At 44.8% G+C, this 21,854-nt stretch overlaps 1 protein-coding gene across 1 annotated transcript in view; it reads right to left on the bottom strand.

Moving 5' to 3' along the window:
- skap2 (src kinase associated phosphoprotein 2) overlaps positions 1-14,156 on the bottom strand; it is a 14,750-nt gene extending 594 nt beyond the window's left edge. Inside the window, exons 1-9 of the mRNA XM_046334825.1 lie at positions 13,799-14,156; positions 13,110-13,215; positions 12,940-12,965; positions 11,492-11,593; positions 8,881-8,961; positions 6,466-6,555; positions 3,753-3,877; positions 2,663-2,726; positions 2,402-2,513 (exon numbers count right to left, since the gene is read on the bottom strand). Coding sequence (XP_046190781.1) covers positions 2,402-2,513; positions 2,663-2,726; positions 3,753-3,877; positions 6,466-6,555; positions 8,881-8,961; positions 11,492-11,593; positions 12,940-12,965; positions 13,110-13,215; positions 13,799-13,838 — 746 coding nt within the window. The 5' untranslated portion in view covers positions 13,839-14,156. The remainder of the gene's footprint in view (positions 1-2,401; positions 2,514-2,662; positions 2,727-3,752; positions 3,878-6,465; positions 6,556-8,880; positions 8,962-11,491; positions 11,594-12,939; positions 12,966-13,109; positions 13,216-13,798) is intronic.
- Between the last annotated feature and the right edge of the window lie 7,698 nt (positions 14,157-21,854).

Here is a 21,854-nt window from a genome sequence, read left to right as displayed (position 1 = left end):
AGAGGGTCAGATGTGGGTCTGGTTAACGTGAGGGATGTAAATGGCCCCAGACAGAGAGGGGTCAGATGTGGGTCTGGTTAACGTGAGGGATGTAAATGGCCCCAGACAGAGAGAGGGTCAGATGTGGGTCTGGTTAACGTGAGGGATGTAAATGGCCCTGGTTAACGTGAGGGATGTAAATGGCCCCAGACAGAGAGGGTCAGATGTGGGTCTGGTTAACGTTGTAAATGGCCCCAGACAGAGAGAGGGGTCAGATGTGGGTCTGGTTAGAGGGATGTGTAAATGGCCCCAGACAGAGAGAGGGTCAGATGTGGGTCTGGTTAACGTGAGGGATGTAAATGGCCCCAGACAGAGAGAGGGTCAGATGTGGGTCTGGTTAACGTGAGGGATGTAAATGGCCCCAGACAGAGAGAGGGTCAGATGTGGGTCTGGTTAACGTGAGGGATGTAAATGGCCCCAGACAGAGAGAGGGTCAGATGTGGGTCTGGTTAACGTGAGGGATGTAAATGGCCCCAGACAGAGAGAGGGTCAGATGTGGATCTAAACAATGTGAGTAATGCAAAGCCCCAGCTAGTCAGCCACACCTGTTGTTTAACAGGCTTGTAACATAGAAGTTACACAAGCTGCAACACAAGCTGCAAGAACAGGGCTGTGTCCCAAATGACACCCAATTCCCTTTATAGTGCACTACTTTTGACAGAGTGTGTATGTACACACACACTCAAAAGTTTGGCATCACTTAGAAATGTCCTTGTTTTTTCCCATTAAAATAACATCAAATTGATCAGAAATACAGGGTAGACCTTGTTAATGTTGTAAATTACTATTGTAGCTGGAAACGGCTGATTTTTTATGGAATATCTACATAGGCGTACAGAGGCCCATTATCAGCAACCATCACTCCTGTGTTCCAATGGCACATTGTGTTAGCTAATCCAAGTTTATCATTTCAAAAGGCTAATTGATCATTAGAAAACCCTTTTGCAATTATGTTAGCACAGCTGAAAACAGTTGTTCTGATTAAAGAAGCAATAAAACTGGCCTTCTTTAGACTAGTTGAGTATCTGAAGCATCAGCATTTGTGGGTTCGATTACAGGCACAAAATGGCCAGAAACAAATAACTTTCTTCTAAAACTCATCAGTCTATTCTTGTTCTGAAAATGAAGGCTATTCCATGCGAGAAATTGCCAGGAAACTGAAGATCTCGTACAACGCTGTGTACTACTCCCTTCACAGAACAGCACAAACTGGCTTTAACCAGAATAGAAAGAGGAGTGGGAGGCCCGGTGCACAACAGAGCAAGAGGACAAGTACATTAGAGTGTCTAGTTTGAGAAACAGACACCTCACAAGTCCTCAACTGGCAGCTTCATTAAATAATACCCGCAAAACACCAGTCTCAACGTCAACAGTGAAGAGGCGACTCTGGGATGCTGGCCTTCTAGGCAGAGTTGCAAAGAAAAATCCATATCTCAGACTGACCAATAAAAAGAAAATATTAAAAATGGGCAAAAGAACACAGACACTGGACAGAGGAACTCTGCCTAGAAGGCCAGCATCCCGGAGTCACCTCTTCACTGTTGACATTGAGACTGGTGGCAATGCCATTGGAACACAGGAGTGGTGGTTGCTGATAATGGGCCTCTGTACCATATTCTCTTTTTAGATTTTTTTTTTAATCAGTTGTTTCCGGGTACAATAGTAATTTACAACATTATCAATGTCTACACTGTATTGCTGGTCAATTTGATGTTATTTTAATGGACAATATTTTTACATTTTCTTTCAAAAACAGGACAATTCTAAGTGACCCCACACTTTTGAACGGTGATGTGTGTGAGTGAGTGATAGAGAGAAGTAAACAGTAGTTAGTATTTACACCTCAATTCATTCACAGCTATGTGTTTATGTTAACGAGAGCGAGCAGAGAGAGGAGAAATGTACCGTCAACATTGCACCACCCTGCCTGAGTCCCAAATGGCCTGCTATTCCCTTTATGAGGCACTACTTTTTCCATTCGGGTCCATTGGCCTCTGGTCAAGAGTAGTGCACTAGAAAGGGAAAATGGTACCATTTGGGTCTCCTCCCCCATCTATCCCATAATAAGGATAGTAGTAATAACATGACAGAGCCGGAGCATAGAGGATGTGTCAATCAGGAAGCATCCATTCAAACAGTCCTCTAGGGAACAGGATTCTTGGTTACATTCTCTGACAGAGTACACAGTGTGTGTGTGTGTGTGTGTGTGTGTGTGTGTGTGTGTGTGTGTGTGTGTGTGTGTGTGTGTGTGTGTGTGTGTGTGTGTGTGTGTGTGTGTGTGTGTGTGTGTGTGTGTGTGTGTGTGTGTGTGTGTGTGTGTGTGTGTGTGTGTGTGTCTGTGTGTGTGAGAGAGAGAAATGGCAGACCTGGGAGTTCTTCGTAGATGTCATCGTCAATAGGCGCCGCCTCGACAGCGCCAATGTCATCGTACGTCTCTTGATCCTCCTCGTCCAATGGAATGACCCCTGACATGTCTGCAAATACACACAGCCACCCACACACACAGCCTCAGATTAAATAAGGGAATTAGTCTATACTTGTTACTATCAAAATATTCATAAAAAGACTTGACATGAAAAGTACATTGGATAAAATATGAGGTCTAATGGTGAGTATTACAAACCTCTCAACACAAAATCTATCTGCTCCACCCATTCCTCTGCCTCTTTCTGAGATGACGCACAGAACTGAGAGAGCAGAAGAGAGACAGAGAGAGAGAAAGAGACAGAGAGAAAGAGAGAGAGAGAGAAGAGACAGAGAGAAAGAGACAGGGAGAAAGAGACAGACAGAGAGAAAGAGAGAGACAGAGAGAGAGACAGAGAGAGAGAGAGAGACAACAGAGACAGAGAGAGAGAGAGAGAGAGAGAGAGAGAGAGAGAGAGACAGAGAGAGAGAGACAGAGAGAGAGACAGAGAGAGGAAAACGACAGTAAGTAGTTGCCCCTAAATTAATTAGCATAAACAAATAGCCCTGTATTTATACATTAGCTAAACTTCCCTCAAGGAAGGAAAAAACTAGCTAAGAAACCTGCATATGTATGTGAGAAATACTTTACCAAAACTCTAAATGTGTGTGTTTTGCATCATCATTATGATGTGGTCAGTGGCACTTTGCTTCTTGAAAGTCCAATCTTTTGAAAAATTCACTGCTGACATGCAAAACATTTTGGGACTGTATCAACAGCGGACTAATGCAAACATTTAAAATATAGTTTGAATGGATTTTCCCTTTAAGGCGTAAATCATAGTTCACAGACACGAGGTAGTCCGGCGTCCGATTGGGACAAAGCCACGTGGCTCTGAGACCATCTGCAGGGGAACAGGGGAACGTAGTGCCTGAACACCTCTCCACAATCCCCAACCAACGTGACTCCTGTTCATTTCAATGTGTTGACAGTTGGAGAAATTGCTTGAGCTGAGCAGAGAACTCAACAAGTATGAAAGCCAAAGGTCCAATATTGTAGAACACTGCTGTGTGGACGTGTCCACGTTTTGGACTATGATCCAGGTTTAAAGGGACAGTATACCAGACAGATAAATCTTAGTCTTGGACTAAAAATATATTTCAATGAGATTCTATATATTCTCCAGGACTCAGGTGAATCGGTGTCCGGGAAACCGTCCTATAGTGGTTTCAGAAATGTTACATGGACAGACTGCAATGATTAGCGTATGGTATGCCCCTAAGTGTCATCAAGAGACGAGCTCTCTCACCTGATATACTCGCTTGTCAGAGGAAGAAATTTCAAAGCAGCAATCTTTCTTGGAATCTTTCCGCAAGGTGTTATTCATCTTGACACTGTAGCCATCAATTGCAAACTCGCCCTTCTGCTGCTTGTCTGTCAGAGGAGAGAGAGAGAAACAACTACAACAACAAGTCATGATTACTAGAGTAACATCACTGCTTGGCTAGAAATTCTATATATTCAATCAAAATTAAAAACTATGAAAAGATCAAATATACATTCCCAAACACCTCAAACTACAGTGGTCTGGGAAGTCATGAATGTTGAATACCTTTCTCACTACCGTAGTAGTAGAATGTCTGGTTGAGTACCTTTCTCACTACCGTAGTAGTAGAATGTCTGGTTGAGTACCTTTCTCACTACCGTAGTAGTAGAATGTCTGGTTGAGTACCTTTCTCACTACCGTAGTAGTAGAATGTCTGGTTGAGTACCTTTCTCACTACCGTAGTAGTAGAATGTCTGGTTGAGTACCTTTCTCACTACCGTAGTAGTAGAATGTCTGGTTGAGTACCTTTCTCACTACCGTAGTAGTAGAATGTCTGGTTGAGTACCTTTCTCACTACCGTAGTAGTAGAATGTCTGGTTGAGTACCTTTCTCACTACCGTAGTAGTAGAATGTCTGGTTGAGTACCTTTCTCACTACCGTAGTAGTAGAATGTCTGGTTGAGTACCTTTCTCACTACCGTAGTAGTAGAATGTCTGGTTGAGTACCTTTCTCACTACCGTAGTAGTAGAATGTCTGGTTGAGTACCTTTCCCACTACCGTAGTAATAGAATGTCTGGTTGAGTACCTTTCCCACTACCGTAGTAGTAGAATGTCTGGTTGAGTACCTTTCTCACTACCGTAGTAGTAGAATGTCTGGTTGAGTACCTTTCTCACTGCCGTAGTAGTAGAATGTCTGGTTGAGTACCTTTCTCACTACCGTAGTAGTAGAATGTCTGGTTGAGTACCTTTCTCACTACCGTAGTAGTAGAATGTCTGGTTGAGTACCTTTCTCACTACCGTAGTAGTAGAATGTCTGGTTGAGTACCTTTCTCACTGCCGTAGTAGTAGAATGTCTGGTTGAGTACCTTTCTCACTGCCGTAGTAGTAGAATGTCTGGTTGAGTACCTTTCTCACTGCCGTAGTAGTAGAATGTCTGGTTGAGTACCTTTCTCACTGCCGTAGTAGTAGAATGTCTGGTTGAGTACCTTTCTCACTACCGTAGTAGTAGAATGTCTGGTTGAGTACCTTTCTCACTACCGTAGTAGTAGAATGTCTGGTTGAGTACCTTTCTCACTACCGTAGTAGTAGAATGTCTGGTTGAGTACCTTTCTCACTGCCGTAGTAGTAGAATGTCTGGTTGAGTACCTTTCTCACTGCCGTAGTAGTAGAATGTCTGGTTGAGTACCTTTCTCACTACCGTAGTAGTAGAATGTCTGGTTGAGTACCTTTCTCACTACCGTAGTAGTAGAATGTCTAGTTGAGTACCTTTCTCACTACCGTAGTAGTAGAATGTCTGGTTGAGTACCTAGCTCACTGCCGTAGTAGTAGAATGTTTGGTTCATTACCTTTCTCACTGCCATAGTAGTAGAATGTCTGGTTGAGTACCTAGCTCACTGCCGTAGTAGTAGAATGTTTGGTTCATTACCTTTCTCACTACCGTAGTAGTAGAATGTCTGGTTGAGTACCTTTCTCACTGCCGTAGTAGTAGAATGTTTGGTTCATTACCTTTCTCACTACCGTAGTAGTAGAATGTCTGGTTGAGTACCTAGCTCACTGCCGTAGTAGTAGAATGTCTGGTTGAGTACCTAGCTCACTGCCGTAGTAGTAGAATGTTTGGTTCATTACCTTTCTCACTGCCGTAGTAGTAGAATGTCTGGTTGAGTACCTTTCTCACTACCGTAGTAGTAGAATGTCTGGTTGAGTACCTGGTAGTAGTAGAATGTTTGGTTGAGTACCTTTCTCACTGCCGTAGTAGTAGAATGTTTGGTTCAGTACCTTTCTCACTGCCATAGTAGTAGAATGTCTGGTTGAGTACTCTTCTCACTGCCGTAGTAGTAGAATGTTGTTTCCCCAAATGTCCCAGAGTGCGTGTCGTGTATGTAGTAAACACACCAATGTCGTATATAAACAGTGTTGTTTCCCAAAAGTCCCAGTAGTAGAATGTCTGGTTGAGTACCTTTCTCACTGTTGTTTCCCCAAAAGTCCCAGTAGTAGTAATGTCTGGTTGTTTCCCCAAATGTACCAGAGTGTGTGTCGTGTATGTTAGTAAAGACACCAATCACTGCCCCAAATAGTAGTAGAATGTCTGTGTTGTTTCCCCAAAAGTCCCAGAGTACCACCAATGTCGTATATAAACAGTGTTGTTTCCCCAAAAGTCCCAGAGTGTGTGTCGTGTATGTTAGTAAAGACACCAATGTCTATATAAACAGTGTTGTTTCCCCAAAAGTCCCAGAGTGTGTGTCGTGTAGTAGAATGTTTGGTTTCCCCAAATGTACCCAGAGTTTCTCACTGTTGTTTCCGTAGTAGTAGAATGTCTGTGTGTTGTGTATGTTAGTAAAGACACCAATGTCGGTTCCCAGAGTGTGTGTACCTAGCTCACTGCCGTAGTAGTAGAATGTTTGGTTCAGTGTCTCATGTTAGTAGACACCAACTGCCGTATATAAACAGTAGTAGAATGTCTGGTGTATGTTAGTACCTTTCTCACTGCCGTAGTAGTAGAATGTCTGGTTATAAACAGTGTTGTTTCTCCCATGTTTCTGCCCCAAAAGTCCCAGTAGTAGAATGTCTGTGTTGTTTCCCCAAATGTACCTTTCTCCCAGAGTGTGTGTCACTGTGTTGTTTCCCCAAAAGTCCCAGAGTGTGTGTCTGTATGTTAGTAAAGACACCAATGTCTGTGTTGTTTCCCCAAAAGTCCCAGAGTGTGTGTCGTGTATGTTAGTAAAGACACCAATGTCGTCAGTGTTGTTTCCCCAAATGTCCCAGAGTGTGTGTCGTGTATGTTAGTAAAGACATGTCTGGTTGTTTCCCCAAATGTCCCAGAGTGTGTGTTGTGTATGTTAGTCACACCAATGTGCCAGTGTTGTTTCCCCAAAAGTCCCAGAGTGTGATGTTATGTCGTATATAAACAGTGTTGTTTCCCCAAAAGTCCCAGAGTGTGTGTTTGTATGTTAGTAAAGACACCAATGTCGTATATAAACAGTGTTGTTTCCCCAAAAGAGAGTGTGTGTTGTGTATGTTAGTAAAGACACCAATGTCGTATATAAACAGTGTTGTTTCCCCAAATGTCCCAGAGTGTGTGTCGTGTATGTTAGTAAAGACACCAATGTCGTATATAAACAGTGTTGTTTCCCCAAAAGTCCCAGAGTGTGTGTCGTGTATGTTAGTAAAGACACCAATGTCGTATATAAACAGTGTTGTTTCCCCAAAAGTCCCAGAGTGTGTGTCGTGTATGTTAGTAAAGACACCAATGTCGTATATAAACAGTGTTGTTTCCCCAAAAGTCCCAGAGTGTGTGTCGTGTATGTTAGTAAACACACCAATGTCGTATATAAACAGTGTTGTTTCCCCAAAAGTCCCAGAGTGTGTGTCGTGTATGTTAGTAAAGACACCAATGTCGTATATAAACAGTGTTGTTTCCCCAAATGTCCCAGAGTGTGTGTCGTGTATGTTAGTAAAGACACCAATGTCGTATATAAACAGTGTTGTTTCCCCAAATGTCCCAGAGTGTGTGTCGTGTATGTTAGTAAAGACACCAATGTCGTATATAAACAGTGTTGTTTCCCCAAAAGTCCCAGAGTGTGTGTCGTGTATGTTAGTAAAGACACCAATGTCGTATATAAACAGTGTTGTTTCCCCAAATGTCCCAGAGTGTGTGTCGTGTATGTTAGTAAAGACACCAATGTCGTATATAAACAGTGTTGTTTCCCCAAATGTCCCAGAGTGTGTGTTGTGTATGTTAGTAAACACACCAATGTCGTATATAAACAGTGTTGTTTCCCCAAAAGTCCCAGAGTGTGTGTTGTGTATGTTAGTAAAGACACCAATGTCGTATATAAACAGTGTTGTTTCCCCAAAAGTCCCAGAGTGTGTGTCGTGTATGTTAGTAAAGACACCAATGTCGTATATAAACAGTGTTGTTTCCCCAAAAGTCCCAGAGTGTGTGTTGTGTATGTTAGTAAAGACACCAATGTCGTATATAAACAGTGTTGTTTCCCCAAATGTCCCAGAGTGTGTGTCGTGTATGTTAGTAAAGACACCAATGTCGTATATAAACAGTGTTGTTTCCCCAAAAGTCCCAGAGTGTGTGTTGTGTATGTTAGTAAACACACCAATGTCGTATATAAACAGTGTTGTTTCCCCAAAAGTCCCAGAGTGTGTGTTGTGTATGTTAGTAAAGACACCAATGTCGTATATAAACAGTGTTGTTTCCCCAAAAGTCCCAGAGTGTGTGTCGTGTATGTTAGTAAAGACACCAATGTCGTATATAAACAGTGTTGTTTCAAAAGTCCCAGAGTGTGTGTCGTGTATGTTAGTAAAGACACCAATGTCGTATATAAACAGTGTTGTTTCCCCAAAAGTCCCAGAGTGTGTGTCGTGTATGTTAGTAAAGACACCAATGTCGTATATAAACAGTGTTGTTTCCCCAAAAGTCCCAGAGTGTGTGTCGTGTATGTTAGTAAACACACCAATGTCGTATATAAACAGTGTTGTTTCCCCAAAAGTCCCAGAGTGTGTGTCGTGTATGTTAGTAAAGACACCAATGTCGTATATAAACAGTGTTGTTTCCCCAAAAGTCCCAGAGTGTGTCGTGTATGTTAGTAAAGACACCAATGTCGTATATAAACAGTGTTGTTTCCCCAAAAGTCCCAGAGTGTGTGTTGTGTATGTTAGTAAAGACACCAATGTCGTATATAAACAGTGTTGTTTCCCCAAAAGTCCCAGAGTGTGTGTCGTGTATGTTAGTAAAGACACCAATGTCGTATATAAACAGTGTTGTTTCCCCAAAAGTCCCAGAGTGTGTGTCGTGTATGTTAGTAAAGACACCAATGTCGTATATAAACAATATATGTGTATATATTTTAATATATGCATGTCAATGGAAGAACCCCACCCTTCCTGCGTTTCTCCAGGTGTCCGGCCTTGAAGACAGACTGGAGGTCCTGAGCCGCCACGGCTAGAGACTGCTGAGCACCTATAGGCAGAGAGACAACGATGCAAGTCTATCAGCCTTCTATAGCAACCTTCTTTACGTTCTCATCATTTAGATCAATGACTATGGCTAAGCTGATTGGACAACTGTTACTTTGGAAAAACAGGAAATAGTACAGTTTTGCTTTGTCTTTTCTTGCTCCCGAAAACCAAGACGACCTACTACACAGTCCCCGATTCCAATGAATCTCACAGTGAAAATGCACCCGTACAATGTCCAAAAAGAGGGTAACACACATCTTTGCTTATTTGGTTTGTCATCAGTTGGGTCGATATAGAAGTTAAGCATCTCTTAGTGCAGAAGAGAACAATATTTTGCAGCCAACTAGTGCAACTTCAATGCAAATGTTCAACTCTCTGTGTCAAAGTTGCTCCGAGTGAAAGAGGGGCCATAAAACTGGCAGCTGTTTAAAGGCCAATAAAACCCAGACCCCTTACCCTTTCACAACGTTTATCTTGATACTCTATTAACCAAAAGCAAATACACAAACGCTGTGTAGGTTACTGTTATGGGAGAAAGACTACTGTATACTGTAGACTACTGTATACTACTGCATGCCTTTTCTTGGACTGTAGTAGAAATGTAAAGTGGTAACTGTAAACCTCTCGACTGCCACTCGCAGAGGTTCCAGGATGTGAGTAATAAACTATGCTCTCTCTGTCATGAGGGGCCAACCCACAGCTGTGCCCTTCAAATTGCTTCCAAAGTCAGTTGCCAAGTTACAACTGGAATGTCAATGGTCTCACAATTTCCTTCACTTCAGCTTTCTCTCTCACTCACACACAGACTTGGTGAGAGAGAGAGATAACCACAAACACTACATGGACAAAAGTATGTAGACACCTGCTCATCAAACATCTCATTCCAAAAACATGGCATTAATATAGAGTTGGCCCCACTTTGACTGTTATACCAGCCTCCACTCTTCTGGGAAGGCTTACCACTAGATGTTGGAACATTGCTGCAGGGACTTGCTTCCATTCAGCCACAAGAACATTAGTGAGGTCGGGCACTGATGTTGAAGAATTAGGCCTGGCTCGCAGTCGGTGTTCCAATTAATCCCAAAGGTGTTCGATGAGCTTGAGGTCAGGGCTCTGTGCAGGCCAGCCAAGTTCTTCCACACAGATCTCGACAAACCATTTCTGTATGGACCTCACTTTGTGCATGGGGGCATTGTCATGCTGAAACAGGAAAGGGTCTCCCCAAACTGTTGCTACAAAGTTGGAAGCACAGACATGTCTAGAATGTCTCAACCAGCTTCATGAGGTAGTCACCTGGAATGCATTTCAACAAGTGCTCAGCATGTGTGTGAACTCCACCAAGTTTGTTGGAAAAGCATTCCAGGTGAAGCTGGTTGAGATAATGCCAAGAGTGGGCAAAGCTGTAATCAAGGCAAAGGGTGGCTACTTTGAAGAATCTCAAATATATTTTGATTTGTTTAACACTTTTTTGGTCACTACATGATTCTATGTGTGTTATTTCATAGTTTAGATGTCTTCACTATTATTTTATAATGTAGAAAATAGTCAAAAAAAAGAAAATGGCCTTGAATGAGTAGCTGTGTTCAAACTTTTGACTGGTACAGCATGTATGTATGTACGTTTGTAGATTGTATCAGAGTCTGGGTCCATTCCATTTCAATTCAGGATATAAACTGAAATTTCTAGCTCATTCCAATTGTTTTCTTACAGAGAAGCATGAATTCAAATTTTAATTCTTTGAATCCAACTCTGGTCTACGCCCTCGTGCTGACCCTGGTCTAAAGCCCTCGTGCTGACCCTGGTCTAAGGCCCTCGTGCTGACCCTGGTCTAAGGCCCTCGTGCTGACCCTGGTCTAAGGCCCTCGTGCTGACCCTGGTCTAAGGCCCTCGTGCTGACCCTGGTCTAAGGCCCTCGTGCTGACCCTGGTCTAAGGCCCTCGTGCTGACCCTGGTCTAAGGCCCTCGTGCTGACCCTGGTCTAAGGCCCTCGTGCTGACCCTGGTCTAAGGCCCTCGTGCTGACCCTGGTCTAAAGCCCTCGTGCTGACCCTGGTCTAAAGCCCTCGTGCTGACCCTGGTCTAAAGCCCTCGTGCTGACCCTGGTCTACGCCCTCGTGCTGACCCTGGTCTACGCCCTCGTGCTGACCCTGGTATAAAACCTCGTGTTAACCCTGGTATAAACCCTCGTGTTAACCCTGGTCTAAAACCCAAGTGTTAACCCTGGTCTAAAACCCAAGTGTTAACCCTGGTCTAAAACCCAAGTGTTAACCCTGGTCTAAAACCCAAGTGTTAACCCTGGTATAAACCCTCGTGTTAACCCTGGTATAAACCCTGGTATAAACCCTCGTGTTAACCCTGGTCTAAAACCCAAGTGTTAACCCTGGTCTAAAACCCAAGTGTTAACCCTGGTCTAAAACCCAAGTGTTGACCCTGGTATAAACCCAAGTGTTGACCCTGGTATAAACCCTCGTGTTAACCCTGGTATAAACCCTCGTGTTAACCCTGGAATAAACCCTCGTGTTTGTGACGTACCTTCACAGGTCTCATCCTCCTTATCTGTGCGTTCTGAATGCAGCGACCCTCCATCATTGTTGCTGTCCTCCACTTCATCCTCTTCCGAGTCCTCTGCATCTCCTGGTTCAAAACGGTAGTTGTTGATGTATTACAGTAAGACCCATGCTCGTCCCAAATGGACATATATTCTCTACAAAACACTCACTTTTATCTCAATCTCTTTATTCAAAGACTCAATCATGGACACTATTACTGACAGCTGTGGCTGCTTTGTGTGATGTATTATTGTCTCTACCTTCTTGCCCTTAATGCTAATGTTTGTAACATGTTTTGTGCTGCTACCATGTTGTGTTGCTACCATGTTGTGTTGCTACCATGCTGTGTTGCTACCATGTTGTCATGTTGTGTTGCTACCATGCTGTGTTGCTACCATGTTGTTGTTATGTTGTGTTGCTACCATGTTGTGTTGCTACCATGCTGTGTTGCTACCATGCTGTATTGCTACCATATTGTTGTTATGCTGTGTTGCTACCATGCTGTGTTGCTACCATGTTGTTGTTATGCTGTGTTGCTACCATGCTGTGTTGCTACCATGTTGTTATGTTGTGTTGCTACCATGCTGTGTTGCTACCATGTTGTTATGTTGTGTTGCTACCATGTTGTGTTGCTACCATGTTGTTATGTTGTGTTGCTACCATGCTGTGTTGCTACCATGCTGTATTGCTACCATATTGTTGTTATGCTGTGTTGCTACCATGCTGTGTTGTCAAGTAATTGCTGCCTTGCTATGTTGTTGTCTTAGGTCTCTCTTTATGTCGTGTTGTGTTGTCTCTCATCGTGATGTGTGTTTTGTCCTATATGTATATCTTATTTATTTGACATTTTTAATCCCAGCCCCCGTCCCTGCAGGAGGCCTTTTGCCTTCTGGTAGGCCGTCATTGTAAATAAGAATTTGTTCTTAACTTACTTGCCTAGTTAAATAATGGTTACATAAATACAATTAAAATATAGAGCACTACATTTGACCAGGGCCCATAGGGGGAGGGGGGTATAATCTGTGGAACATTCCAACTGGAATCCGCTCCAAAACCTTCATAAATATCAAAGTTGCCAAAAAACAACACATACAAAGTTGTATAGAGGCAGATTAAGATACCGGGTAGGGAATGGGCTATTTCATTGAGTTTTTCAATCACCACGTTTATTCCTGAAAAATGTCTGTCCTCACTCTGGTAGCCTATGGACAAACATTAAGAATAAGCTACGTGGTGAGTTGATGCCTATTCGGCATCTAGTTAGCTAGGTGAATTGATCATGTTACTTTGTATACGTTGTTTGTTGGCAACCTTGTACTTATAAAGTTTTTGGAACAGATTTCTGTTGGAACGTTCCACAAATTTTACCCACCCGGAGTAAGGTGCCTTTTTTTAACACATCAACATCAAGCACACTGAGTAAAAACATACGATTCTCGTTGAACTCTTGAGGGTATCTGTAAGACACAAGGAAGAAGGAAATGATATATCGCCATAGTACAACTGCAAAACAGCTATAGACAGAGTTATATTATTTAACTAAGGAGCTGTTGCAAAACCACAAAGTATTTATGATAGGTCCTGCTGGAGTCTAAACATACCCAGATTTGACCTCTTTGATCCGCTTTATGAAGGCTTCTCTTTTCTCCTTTGCCTTCTTACTCAAATTCTCTCCTTTCAGACCATCGAAGAGGAAATCTTCAAGATCTTAAAAGGGAATGAAATGTGAAGGCATCAAAGTTTCAGGTCATGTGATCACAATAATCAACCAGAATCATGCAGCCCATTCCCAAATATTTAATAGAGTTCTCAACTATACTCTAAATATTAAAAAGAAATCCCCGTTTTTAGGATACATTTCTAACTTTTACACATGACAAAAAAAGGTCCATTTTTATCCAACTTTTACACATGACAAAAAAAGGTCCATTTTTATCCAACTTTTACACATGAAAATAGTGTCCTTTTTTGTTTTGGTATAATTGCTTTGGAGCGATAACCAAACACTTCGGATGCAAACGTGCGTACAATAGGTTGCCTGCCTACTCATTTTATACTGCCAACTAATAAAGGAATCATATTAGTTACAACTCAATGGAGCACCTGTTTGTTTGTGGCAATCGTCTCAATGGTGGGAAGAACTCTACCATCCATATTGTAGTGAGACAGACACTTACTTCCTCTTTTTCAAAACAGTTATAAAATGTTTCTGGAAAACTTTACGTTTGACAACGATAGGATAGAAATCCATTACACTAACACGTCGATTAATAATATATAATATAAATACCTGAAATAAGCGTCGTTAACTCCTCCGGAATTGACCGCATAGCTTTACAAAGTCAAAAATCCAGCCAGGGTAGACTGAGAAACTCCGTTAATACGGAAGCTCTGGTGGGCTGAGAGATACGGAAGTTACCCTATAAATTCACTAATCAAATACAATGACCACTGGCTACAGTGCAGTGACACTATTCAAATATAGACCGCGGACCGTATCCGTCCTTTCTTGATGCACCTGCACCGCCATCGCGTTTAACCTACCCGCGCGGTACCTGCACGCACGCCCAATAGTATTTCATAGAATGCGTTTTTCACACTGAACAAAATTATAAACGCAACATGTGTGTTGTTATGTTTCACTATATTGGATCACTCCAATATATTGGTATCACTCCGCGGCGGAGGGATACATCCGAAGTGAGGATTTACACATTTACTCCGGTGTACACCTGTGTCAAGGCTGGGGTCCGCCCCTATATATAGACCCCATGGCCGCGACACAGACGTTCTCTTTCATTTTCTTGGCGGATGTCCGTATGGGTTGATGTACAAACTTTCTGAAGTTCGCTTATTAAGTCACTGGTAAGTGTAATAGCTTGCGTGGAAGTATACTCACTGGCTGTTTGCAGTCTGGAGCAGCTGGCCACGTGGCCAGAACCCTCTTCAGTGCTCTACTCGGTGCAAGTGGTTGATCTGTATCTTCCGCCCATGGTTTGTCTTGCTTATGTTTAGTTAGAGTTACGCTATGACTCAGTGTGCATCCATTAATATATTGGTGGCTCTCGCTGCCACAGACTGTATTTACCTTACACATATTGCCGACTGGCTTGTTCTGTGTGTGTTGTCAATTGCTTTAATTACCCTGCAGGTTTTTTTTCTTCATTCCCTTGCAGAATGTAAGAGTATTGTGGTGGGCTTCCACTATGTAGAGACAAACTTTGGAGTTCCTTAACAGAGATACTCCATATGGTGTCGTTTAGTTTTCTGCTTGGATATTAAACCAGCTAGGTAATATCTCAGTTGACATAAAAAAAAAAAAACGACCCATAAATCAAATCCATTACCTGGTTGCTGTTTTTTTTGTCTGCCTGTTTTTCCCACACGGGTCTTCCCTGTTTTCTGCAGAGGTACTAGGTAATTTATCCCTCCAGTTTCCTATTCCTCCAAGCGGGTTAAGACATAGCTCTCCCAGGGCATCGGACCCCTGCTCCGTGGCCCTGTTAGCTTGGCTGAGCTTATGGCTTCCCTTTGTGACAGGTGTGATGGTGGCATCCCCCTTGGTGATCTGCATACCTCATGTATGCACTGCCTGGATTTGAGCCACACGGAGAGGGTGGTGAAGCGCCCTACTGGATGCCTGTTTTGTGTGGTGTTCTCAGAATGCCTGTGCCTGGTGTGATTGGGGGTCATGCGCGAGTGGGTCGGCCAGGCTGAGGCGGGCTCCTTCCTTAGGAGTGGTGTGCCAGCGAGTCGTTAGTCCCTCTACTAGGCCCAGTACCCCTCCCAGGAAGTGTGGCCGGAGCCAGGCAGAGCCCATCTGCTGCCAGTCCTGGACGGGGGCAGAGTCAGACCGCTGGGACCACCTTGATCGGAGGGCGCATGCCCTGCATCAGGAGGTTGATGGCTTCGATGGCAATGACAGCTGTTCCCTGTTGTCCAGTGATGGGCTGTTCCTCGGTGACGGTGCTGGCACTGTTCACCACTGACGCTACGAGCCTGACAGGCCATCAGAAGCCGGCAGTGGGGTTTCATTGCCCCCAGCGACAAGAGGCTATGAAGGGCCTACTCACTCGGGTAGCCACTACACTGGACATCAAACTGGTGGACAGTGATCACTCAATCTGTCCCCATCTCTGCTGAGTTCTGCGAGGCCTTGCAGGAGAGCTGTGCCATGGTCCTCCCGGACCGGGAGATTATAGCGCGGAACCTGCGACTGAAGCTGGGACCCCACGGAGTCTTTGACGAGGACTTGTAAGCCACATATGGCTCCCATTGCTCTCTTGGCCACCTTACCAATGCGGCCATGCTGCAGGCCTACCTGCAGACTCTACTGTCCTGGCTGCAGGAGGGCACAGAGGAGCTCCTCCGGGAAGTGATGGAGGTGTCTCGCCTGCTTTCCCTGCTCCAGAAAGATGTGGCCCGCTCCAACGGACAGGCCATGGCACAGGTGGTTACCTCCCGGCTCCATCTCTGGCTGGTCCAATCCGGTCTGCCAGCTGCTCTCCAGAGCACATTTGCCACTCTCCCAATCACCCCAGGGCTGACTTTTGGCCCAGTGGTTAATGACATTCTGGAGCAGACCGAGTGGTTTGTAGGGACCGGGATGACCATTCTGGAGCAGACCCTCTCCTGCCCCATCGCCTCATGTTGTGGGATGACCGCAGGGAAGGGCACAGTGTGTGGTGGAGCACCCTGTCAGACCACCATCATGCCTGGGGGACCCAGGTGCTCCTCATCTCCAGGTCTCAAAGGGCAAGGTGGGAGGAATGTGTGGCCCCATGGGTGTTGTCCACAATGCTTCAGGGGTACCACTCCAATTCCAGTTGCCAGGGGCCCACCTGGCCAGGACCAAACATGCTCCTGTAAACGGTGGGCCCACCCAGTGGGTCCCTTCTCATGGAACTGGACTCCTCATGATCGCCTCATGGGTTCAGGGATCTTGCCTTGACCACTCTCGACAGGGGCGGGGGTATCCGCCCTAACCTGCCAACGCCTGTGGGATTGCTGACATGGAGCAACCTGCTCCATCTCCTGCCTCTTCACCAGTGGTTCACCCCACCATACCCGGGACATGCTGTCACCACCAGCTGTGGGTGACTGCACAGTGCCTGGGGCATTGTTGAGGTGGAGCTGTCGCTCCTTTCTCTCAGGTGGGGGGAGATGCTGATGATGTGCCACCAGGAGCTGGTCAGCACAGAAGCCTCCCAGATCGGCTGGGGGTGTGACCAAGGGCAGGTCGTCCAGCGGCTGTTGGCTACCCCCTTAGAGCGGCAGGCACATCAATACACGAGAGCTCCGAGCTGTACTGCTCGCCCTGCAGTCTTTCCTTCCACATCTGAAAGGAAGACATGTCCTGGTGAGAATGGACAACACCACAGTGGTGGCTTACATCAACCATCGGGGTGGACTGAGGTCCTACCGCCTCCATTTTATGGCACGGGACCTCCTTCTCTGGGGTCAGGGATGTCTAGCGTCTCTACTCGCAGAGCACTTACCTGGCACCCCCCCCCCCCCCTAGGTGATGCAACAGAGGGTGCAGGTGGACCTGTTTGCCTACCTGCAACGCCTCCGCTAAAAATGGTCCATGTTGGGACTACAGGATAATGAACACCATGCAGCGTACAAGGGCACCGGCTACAACCGCGGCATACCAGCTGCGCTTGCGGTTCTGCTCTTGGTAAACTGGTATTGAGATTGTGCCCGAGTCATGCGGGGTGCAGTATGTCCTCGAATACCTGCAGTCTCGCTAGGATGAGGGCTTGCCAGCCTACACTGAGAGGGTATTTGGCTGCTATATCTGCCTGCCATGTGGGGTGGATGGACAGCCAGGGGGGGCGCCATCCCTTGGTCTCCAGGTTTATGAAGGGGGTTCGACGCCTGCGTCCAGCTAGGACCCGCTCAATGGTGAGCTGGGATCTGGATGTGGTCTTGGCAGCTTTGGCAAAGCCGCCTTTTGAACCGTTGGCGTCTGCTTCCCTGAAACACCTCTCTATGAAGGTGGCTTTCTTGGTAGGGATTACTTCCAGGAAGAGGGTGGGTGACCTCTATGCTCTTTCAATAAGTTCTGAATGCTACCGGATGGACCTGGGGGGTTGAGTATATCGCTCCGCCCCAACCCGTCATTCCTCCTGAAGGTTCTGTCAGACAGGCATGTGAACATCCCTTTCATCCTGACCAGCAGTGGCAGGGTGGTCTGGACCTCCCTCTGGCATGCTGTGCCTTGTTGGGTGTATTGACTGTCTATGTGGAGTGGAGGGTCCCTGTGTCTCGGTCCCGCTCTGGGACTTCACCGCTGGCTGGCCAGGTCCCTCTAGTACTGACTAAATCTGGTACGGGCATATAAATATATTGGAGTGATCCAAAATAGTGAAACATAACGAAGGTTACGTATGTAACCAAGGTTATGTGAGCTATATGGATCACTCCAATCCTCTACGGTGCTAGAGTGGCCTCAAAATATGTAGAGAATATGTGTCGTGGCCATGGAGTCTATATATAGGGGCAGACCCCAGCCATGACACAGGTGTACACGAGCATAAGTCTGTAAATCCTCAACTCTGATGTATCACTCCGCCTTGGAGTGATCCATATAGCTCACATAACCGTGGTTACAACTGTGGTTGATAAGAGAATTATGTTCTCCAGGTACATAACCCAATTTAATTATATTACTCTGTCTGCAAACCAGAATTTGTAAGATCCTGTTTGAATGGAACCGCTAAATGGTCAAAAAGGTTTATTCACAGAACGTTCTAAAGTCAAGAATACAAAGCAATTCATTTTATACTGACTTCTCACGCCCACACATGCACACACACATACGCACACACAAACATACGCACACACATGTCCTGCTACGCACACACTACCCAGCCGACAGAGATGGTGGCCTTGTCCTTGAGACGTTCTCTCCCAAATCTCTAGTCAGGTCGGCACCAAGCTCAGACACAGTCTGTTTAAAATACCATAAAGACATAGTTTTACCCTAATTCTGACTAGGACTACACATTTATTGATTATTATTTTATACATTCTAATCAATTCCATACAATTATATGTTTCAGGGAGGAATATTCTAATCATTCAATTAACAGACGGGTGAGAATTATCACATACGTAACATTCATTCCCAAGTTTCATGAGCTGAAATGAAAGCTCCCTGAAATGTTCCATATGCACAAAAAGCTTATTTCTCTAAAATGTTGTGCACAAATTAGTTAGTAATTACCATTTCTCCTTTGCCAAGATAATCCATCCACCTGACGTGTGGCATATCAAGAAGCTGATTAAACAGCATGATCATTACACATGTGCATCTTGTGCTCGGGACAATAAAAGGCCACTCTAAAATGTGCAGTTTTGTTACACAACACAATATTACAGATGTCAAGTTTTGAGGACGCGTGCAATTGGAATGCTGACTGCAGGAATGTTCACTAGAGCTGTGCCAGAGAATGTAATGTTCATTTCTCTATCATAAACCGCCTCCAATGTCATTTGACAACATATGGTGGTACGGCTAACCAGCCTCACAACCGCAGACCACGTGTAACCACGCCAACCTAGGACCTCCACATCCAGCTTCTTCACCTGCGGGATCGTCTGAGACCAGCTACCTGGACAGCTGATGAAACTGTGGGTTTGCACAACCGGAGAATTTCTGCACAAACTGTCAGAAGCCGTCTCAGGGAAGCTAATCTGAATGCTTGTCTTCCTCACCAGGGTCTTGACCTGATTGCAGTTCGGTGTCCTAACTGACTTCAGTGAGCAAATGCTCACCTTCGATGGCCACTGGGACGCTGGAGAAGTGTGCTCTTCACGGATGATTCCTGGTTTCAACTGTGCTGGGCAGATGGCAGACCGCGTGTATGGCTTTGTGTGGGCGAGTGACTTGCTGATCTTGTTGTGAACCGAGTGCCCCATGGTGCCGGTGGCGTTATGGTATGGGCAGGCATAAGCCACGGACCATGAATAACAATTGCATTTTATCAATGGCAATTTGAATGCACAGAGGTGCTGTGAAAAGATCCCGAGGCCCATTGCCTTGTCATTCATCCGCCGCCATCACTTTGTTTCAGCATGATAATGCACGGCCCCATTTCGCAAGGATCGGTACACAATTCCTGGAAACAGAAAATGTCCCAGTTATTCTATGGCCTTGAAAATGTTTGTGATGCTCTGGATCAATGTGTATGACAGCGGGTTCCAGATCCTGCCAACATCCAGCAACTTCGCACAGCCATTGAAGAAGAGTGGGACAACATTCCACAGGCCACAATCAACAGCCTGATCAACTCTATGCGAAGGAGATGTCGCCCTGCATGAGGCATATGCTGGTCACACCAGATACTGACTGGTTTTCTGATCCATACCCATTTATTTAAGGTATCTGTGACCAATAGATGCATATCTGTTTCCCCAGTCATGTAAAATCCATAGATTATGGCCTATTGAATTTATTTCAATTGACTGATTTCCTTATATGAACTGTAACTCCGTAACATCTTAAACTGTTCCATGTTGCATTTTATATTTTTGTTCAGTGTAGTTTAGTTGCCTCCCTCTCTGGTTTATTTACGTCATGCCAGTTTTAATCAACAATGATGTGAGTTATGGTAGGCAACCTATAACTTACAGATGATTTCTATGTTCAGATCTTAAATGTAATGTGGTATTTGTAGTAAACACAGACAGCAAATGGCAGTTTATTGAATCAGACTTAATCTCTTCCAATCAGGAGCGTAGAGGCACTAGAGCCGCTCTGAGTGTTGCTAAACAACAGATCTGTGGTGGCAGATCGTAACACGTCACTGAATCCCACATATTACAGCTTCATACATAATCTCTCCCTCCCAAATGGCACCCTAGTCCTTATATAGTGCACTACTTTTTACTGGGACCCTATGGGTCCTTTGACTTGGGCCTAAAGTAGTGCACTATATAGTGAATAGGGTGCCATTTTGGGATGAAGCACATGTAGGTGTGATAAGAATTCCTTGGATGGATGCCTGGTTTGTGCCAATGTACACTGTTATTATGCAAGCACAGAGCCCCTCTCTAAGCAAAAACAACTTCTACTCCTTTTGTGTGTTTAGGAAAGAGACCTGGGCATCATCAGTCAGTGTCAGTCTGTTAGGGAGGTTTGGGGCCATGGCAGGGTTGAGTGTCATTCAACTGCCAGACACTGCACTCAAACGTGGTTCCTAAACCCACATGTTTTATGGGGGATCTCAGACTCAACTGGGTGTTAATATCTCTGTCCTGTCCAAGCCTGGTATATCAAAATGTATTGTCCAATCAATTCCATGTACAGTACTGTCTGTCATCCATTGTGAATCAGGCGGGAGTTTGTGCTAAATCTCAACGTGCCCTGTGTGTGTTACGTCTCAACTTGCCCTATGTGGGAGACAGTTGGGGCATAATGACGACGCTACAATACATGTTCAGGGAAGCATAGTACTCCTGTCCTCCTCTGCTGTCTTGTCTGTCTCTAAAACAACAGCCTATACCCCTGCATCTCCTCTACTGTAGCCTACACAGCAGGGGTTATTGTCACCATTCTATGAAGTTTGTTTATAACATTGTGTCAAACCGTGCCACCCAATTCTTGTTAAAGACCTTTGAGTGAGGCAGAGCTTTCAGACAGTTTATATAGTGAGACAGGCAGTGATGACTGAACCTATCCAGCTGTCACCACACCTTTTTTGTCTGCTTCTGAAATGCCACCCTATTCCGTATGTCGAACTACTTTTGACCAGAGCCCTAGGAAACCTCCCCTTTTCTTTTCTTGTCTCAGGAGCAGTATGACTCAGGATGGGTATGGGAGAGTGGCTGTCTCTGACCTCTGACATCACCAGGATCTCTAGGGTCGCAAAGTTCCAGCAACTTTCCCAAAATTCCAAGGTTTTCCAGAAATTGTGGTTTTAGGATTTTCCTTTCTGATTACGGGAATCTACCAACCATGATATCTGGAAAACCTGGCAACTTTTTGGAAAGTTCATGGAATTTTGTGACCCTACCAGGACGTCTGGGATTGACAGAGCCTAAATCCGGAGACGAGTATACAATTCCTCTCCTGTCTGTCCTGCCTTCCATGATAGTATGAAAACATGTACTCAAGCATAAAACTCAGGTGGAATGCTTATTGAATGAATATAACTAGGCCTACTAGACCAGGGCCAGTGTTCAGGAGAGCTGATCTAGGATCAGTTTGGCCTATTTGTTTTTTAACTTTAATTTAACTAGGCAAGTCAGTTAAGAACAAGTTCTTATTTACAATGACGGGCTACCCCGGCCAAACCCTAACCAGGACAACGCTGGACCAGTTGTGCACCGCCCTATGG

This window comes from Oncorhynchus gorbuscha, unplaced genomic scaffold (genome assembly GCF_021184085.1).
Source record: "Oncorhynchus gorbuscha isolate QuinsamMale2020 ecotype Even-year unplaced genomic scaffold, OgorEven_v1.0 Un_scaffold_607, whole genome shotgun sequence".
Lineage (NCBI taxonomy): Eukaryota > Metazoa > Chordata > Actinopteri > Salmoniformes > Salmonidae > Oncorhynchus > Oncorhynchus gorbuscha.
This window is presented reverse-complemented; position numbering and strand designations above follow the sequence as displayed.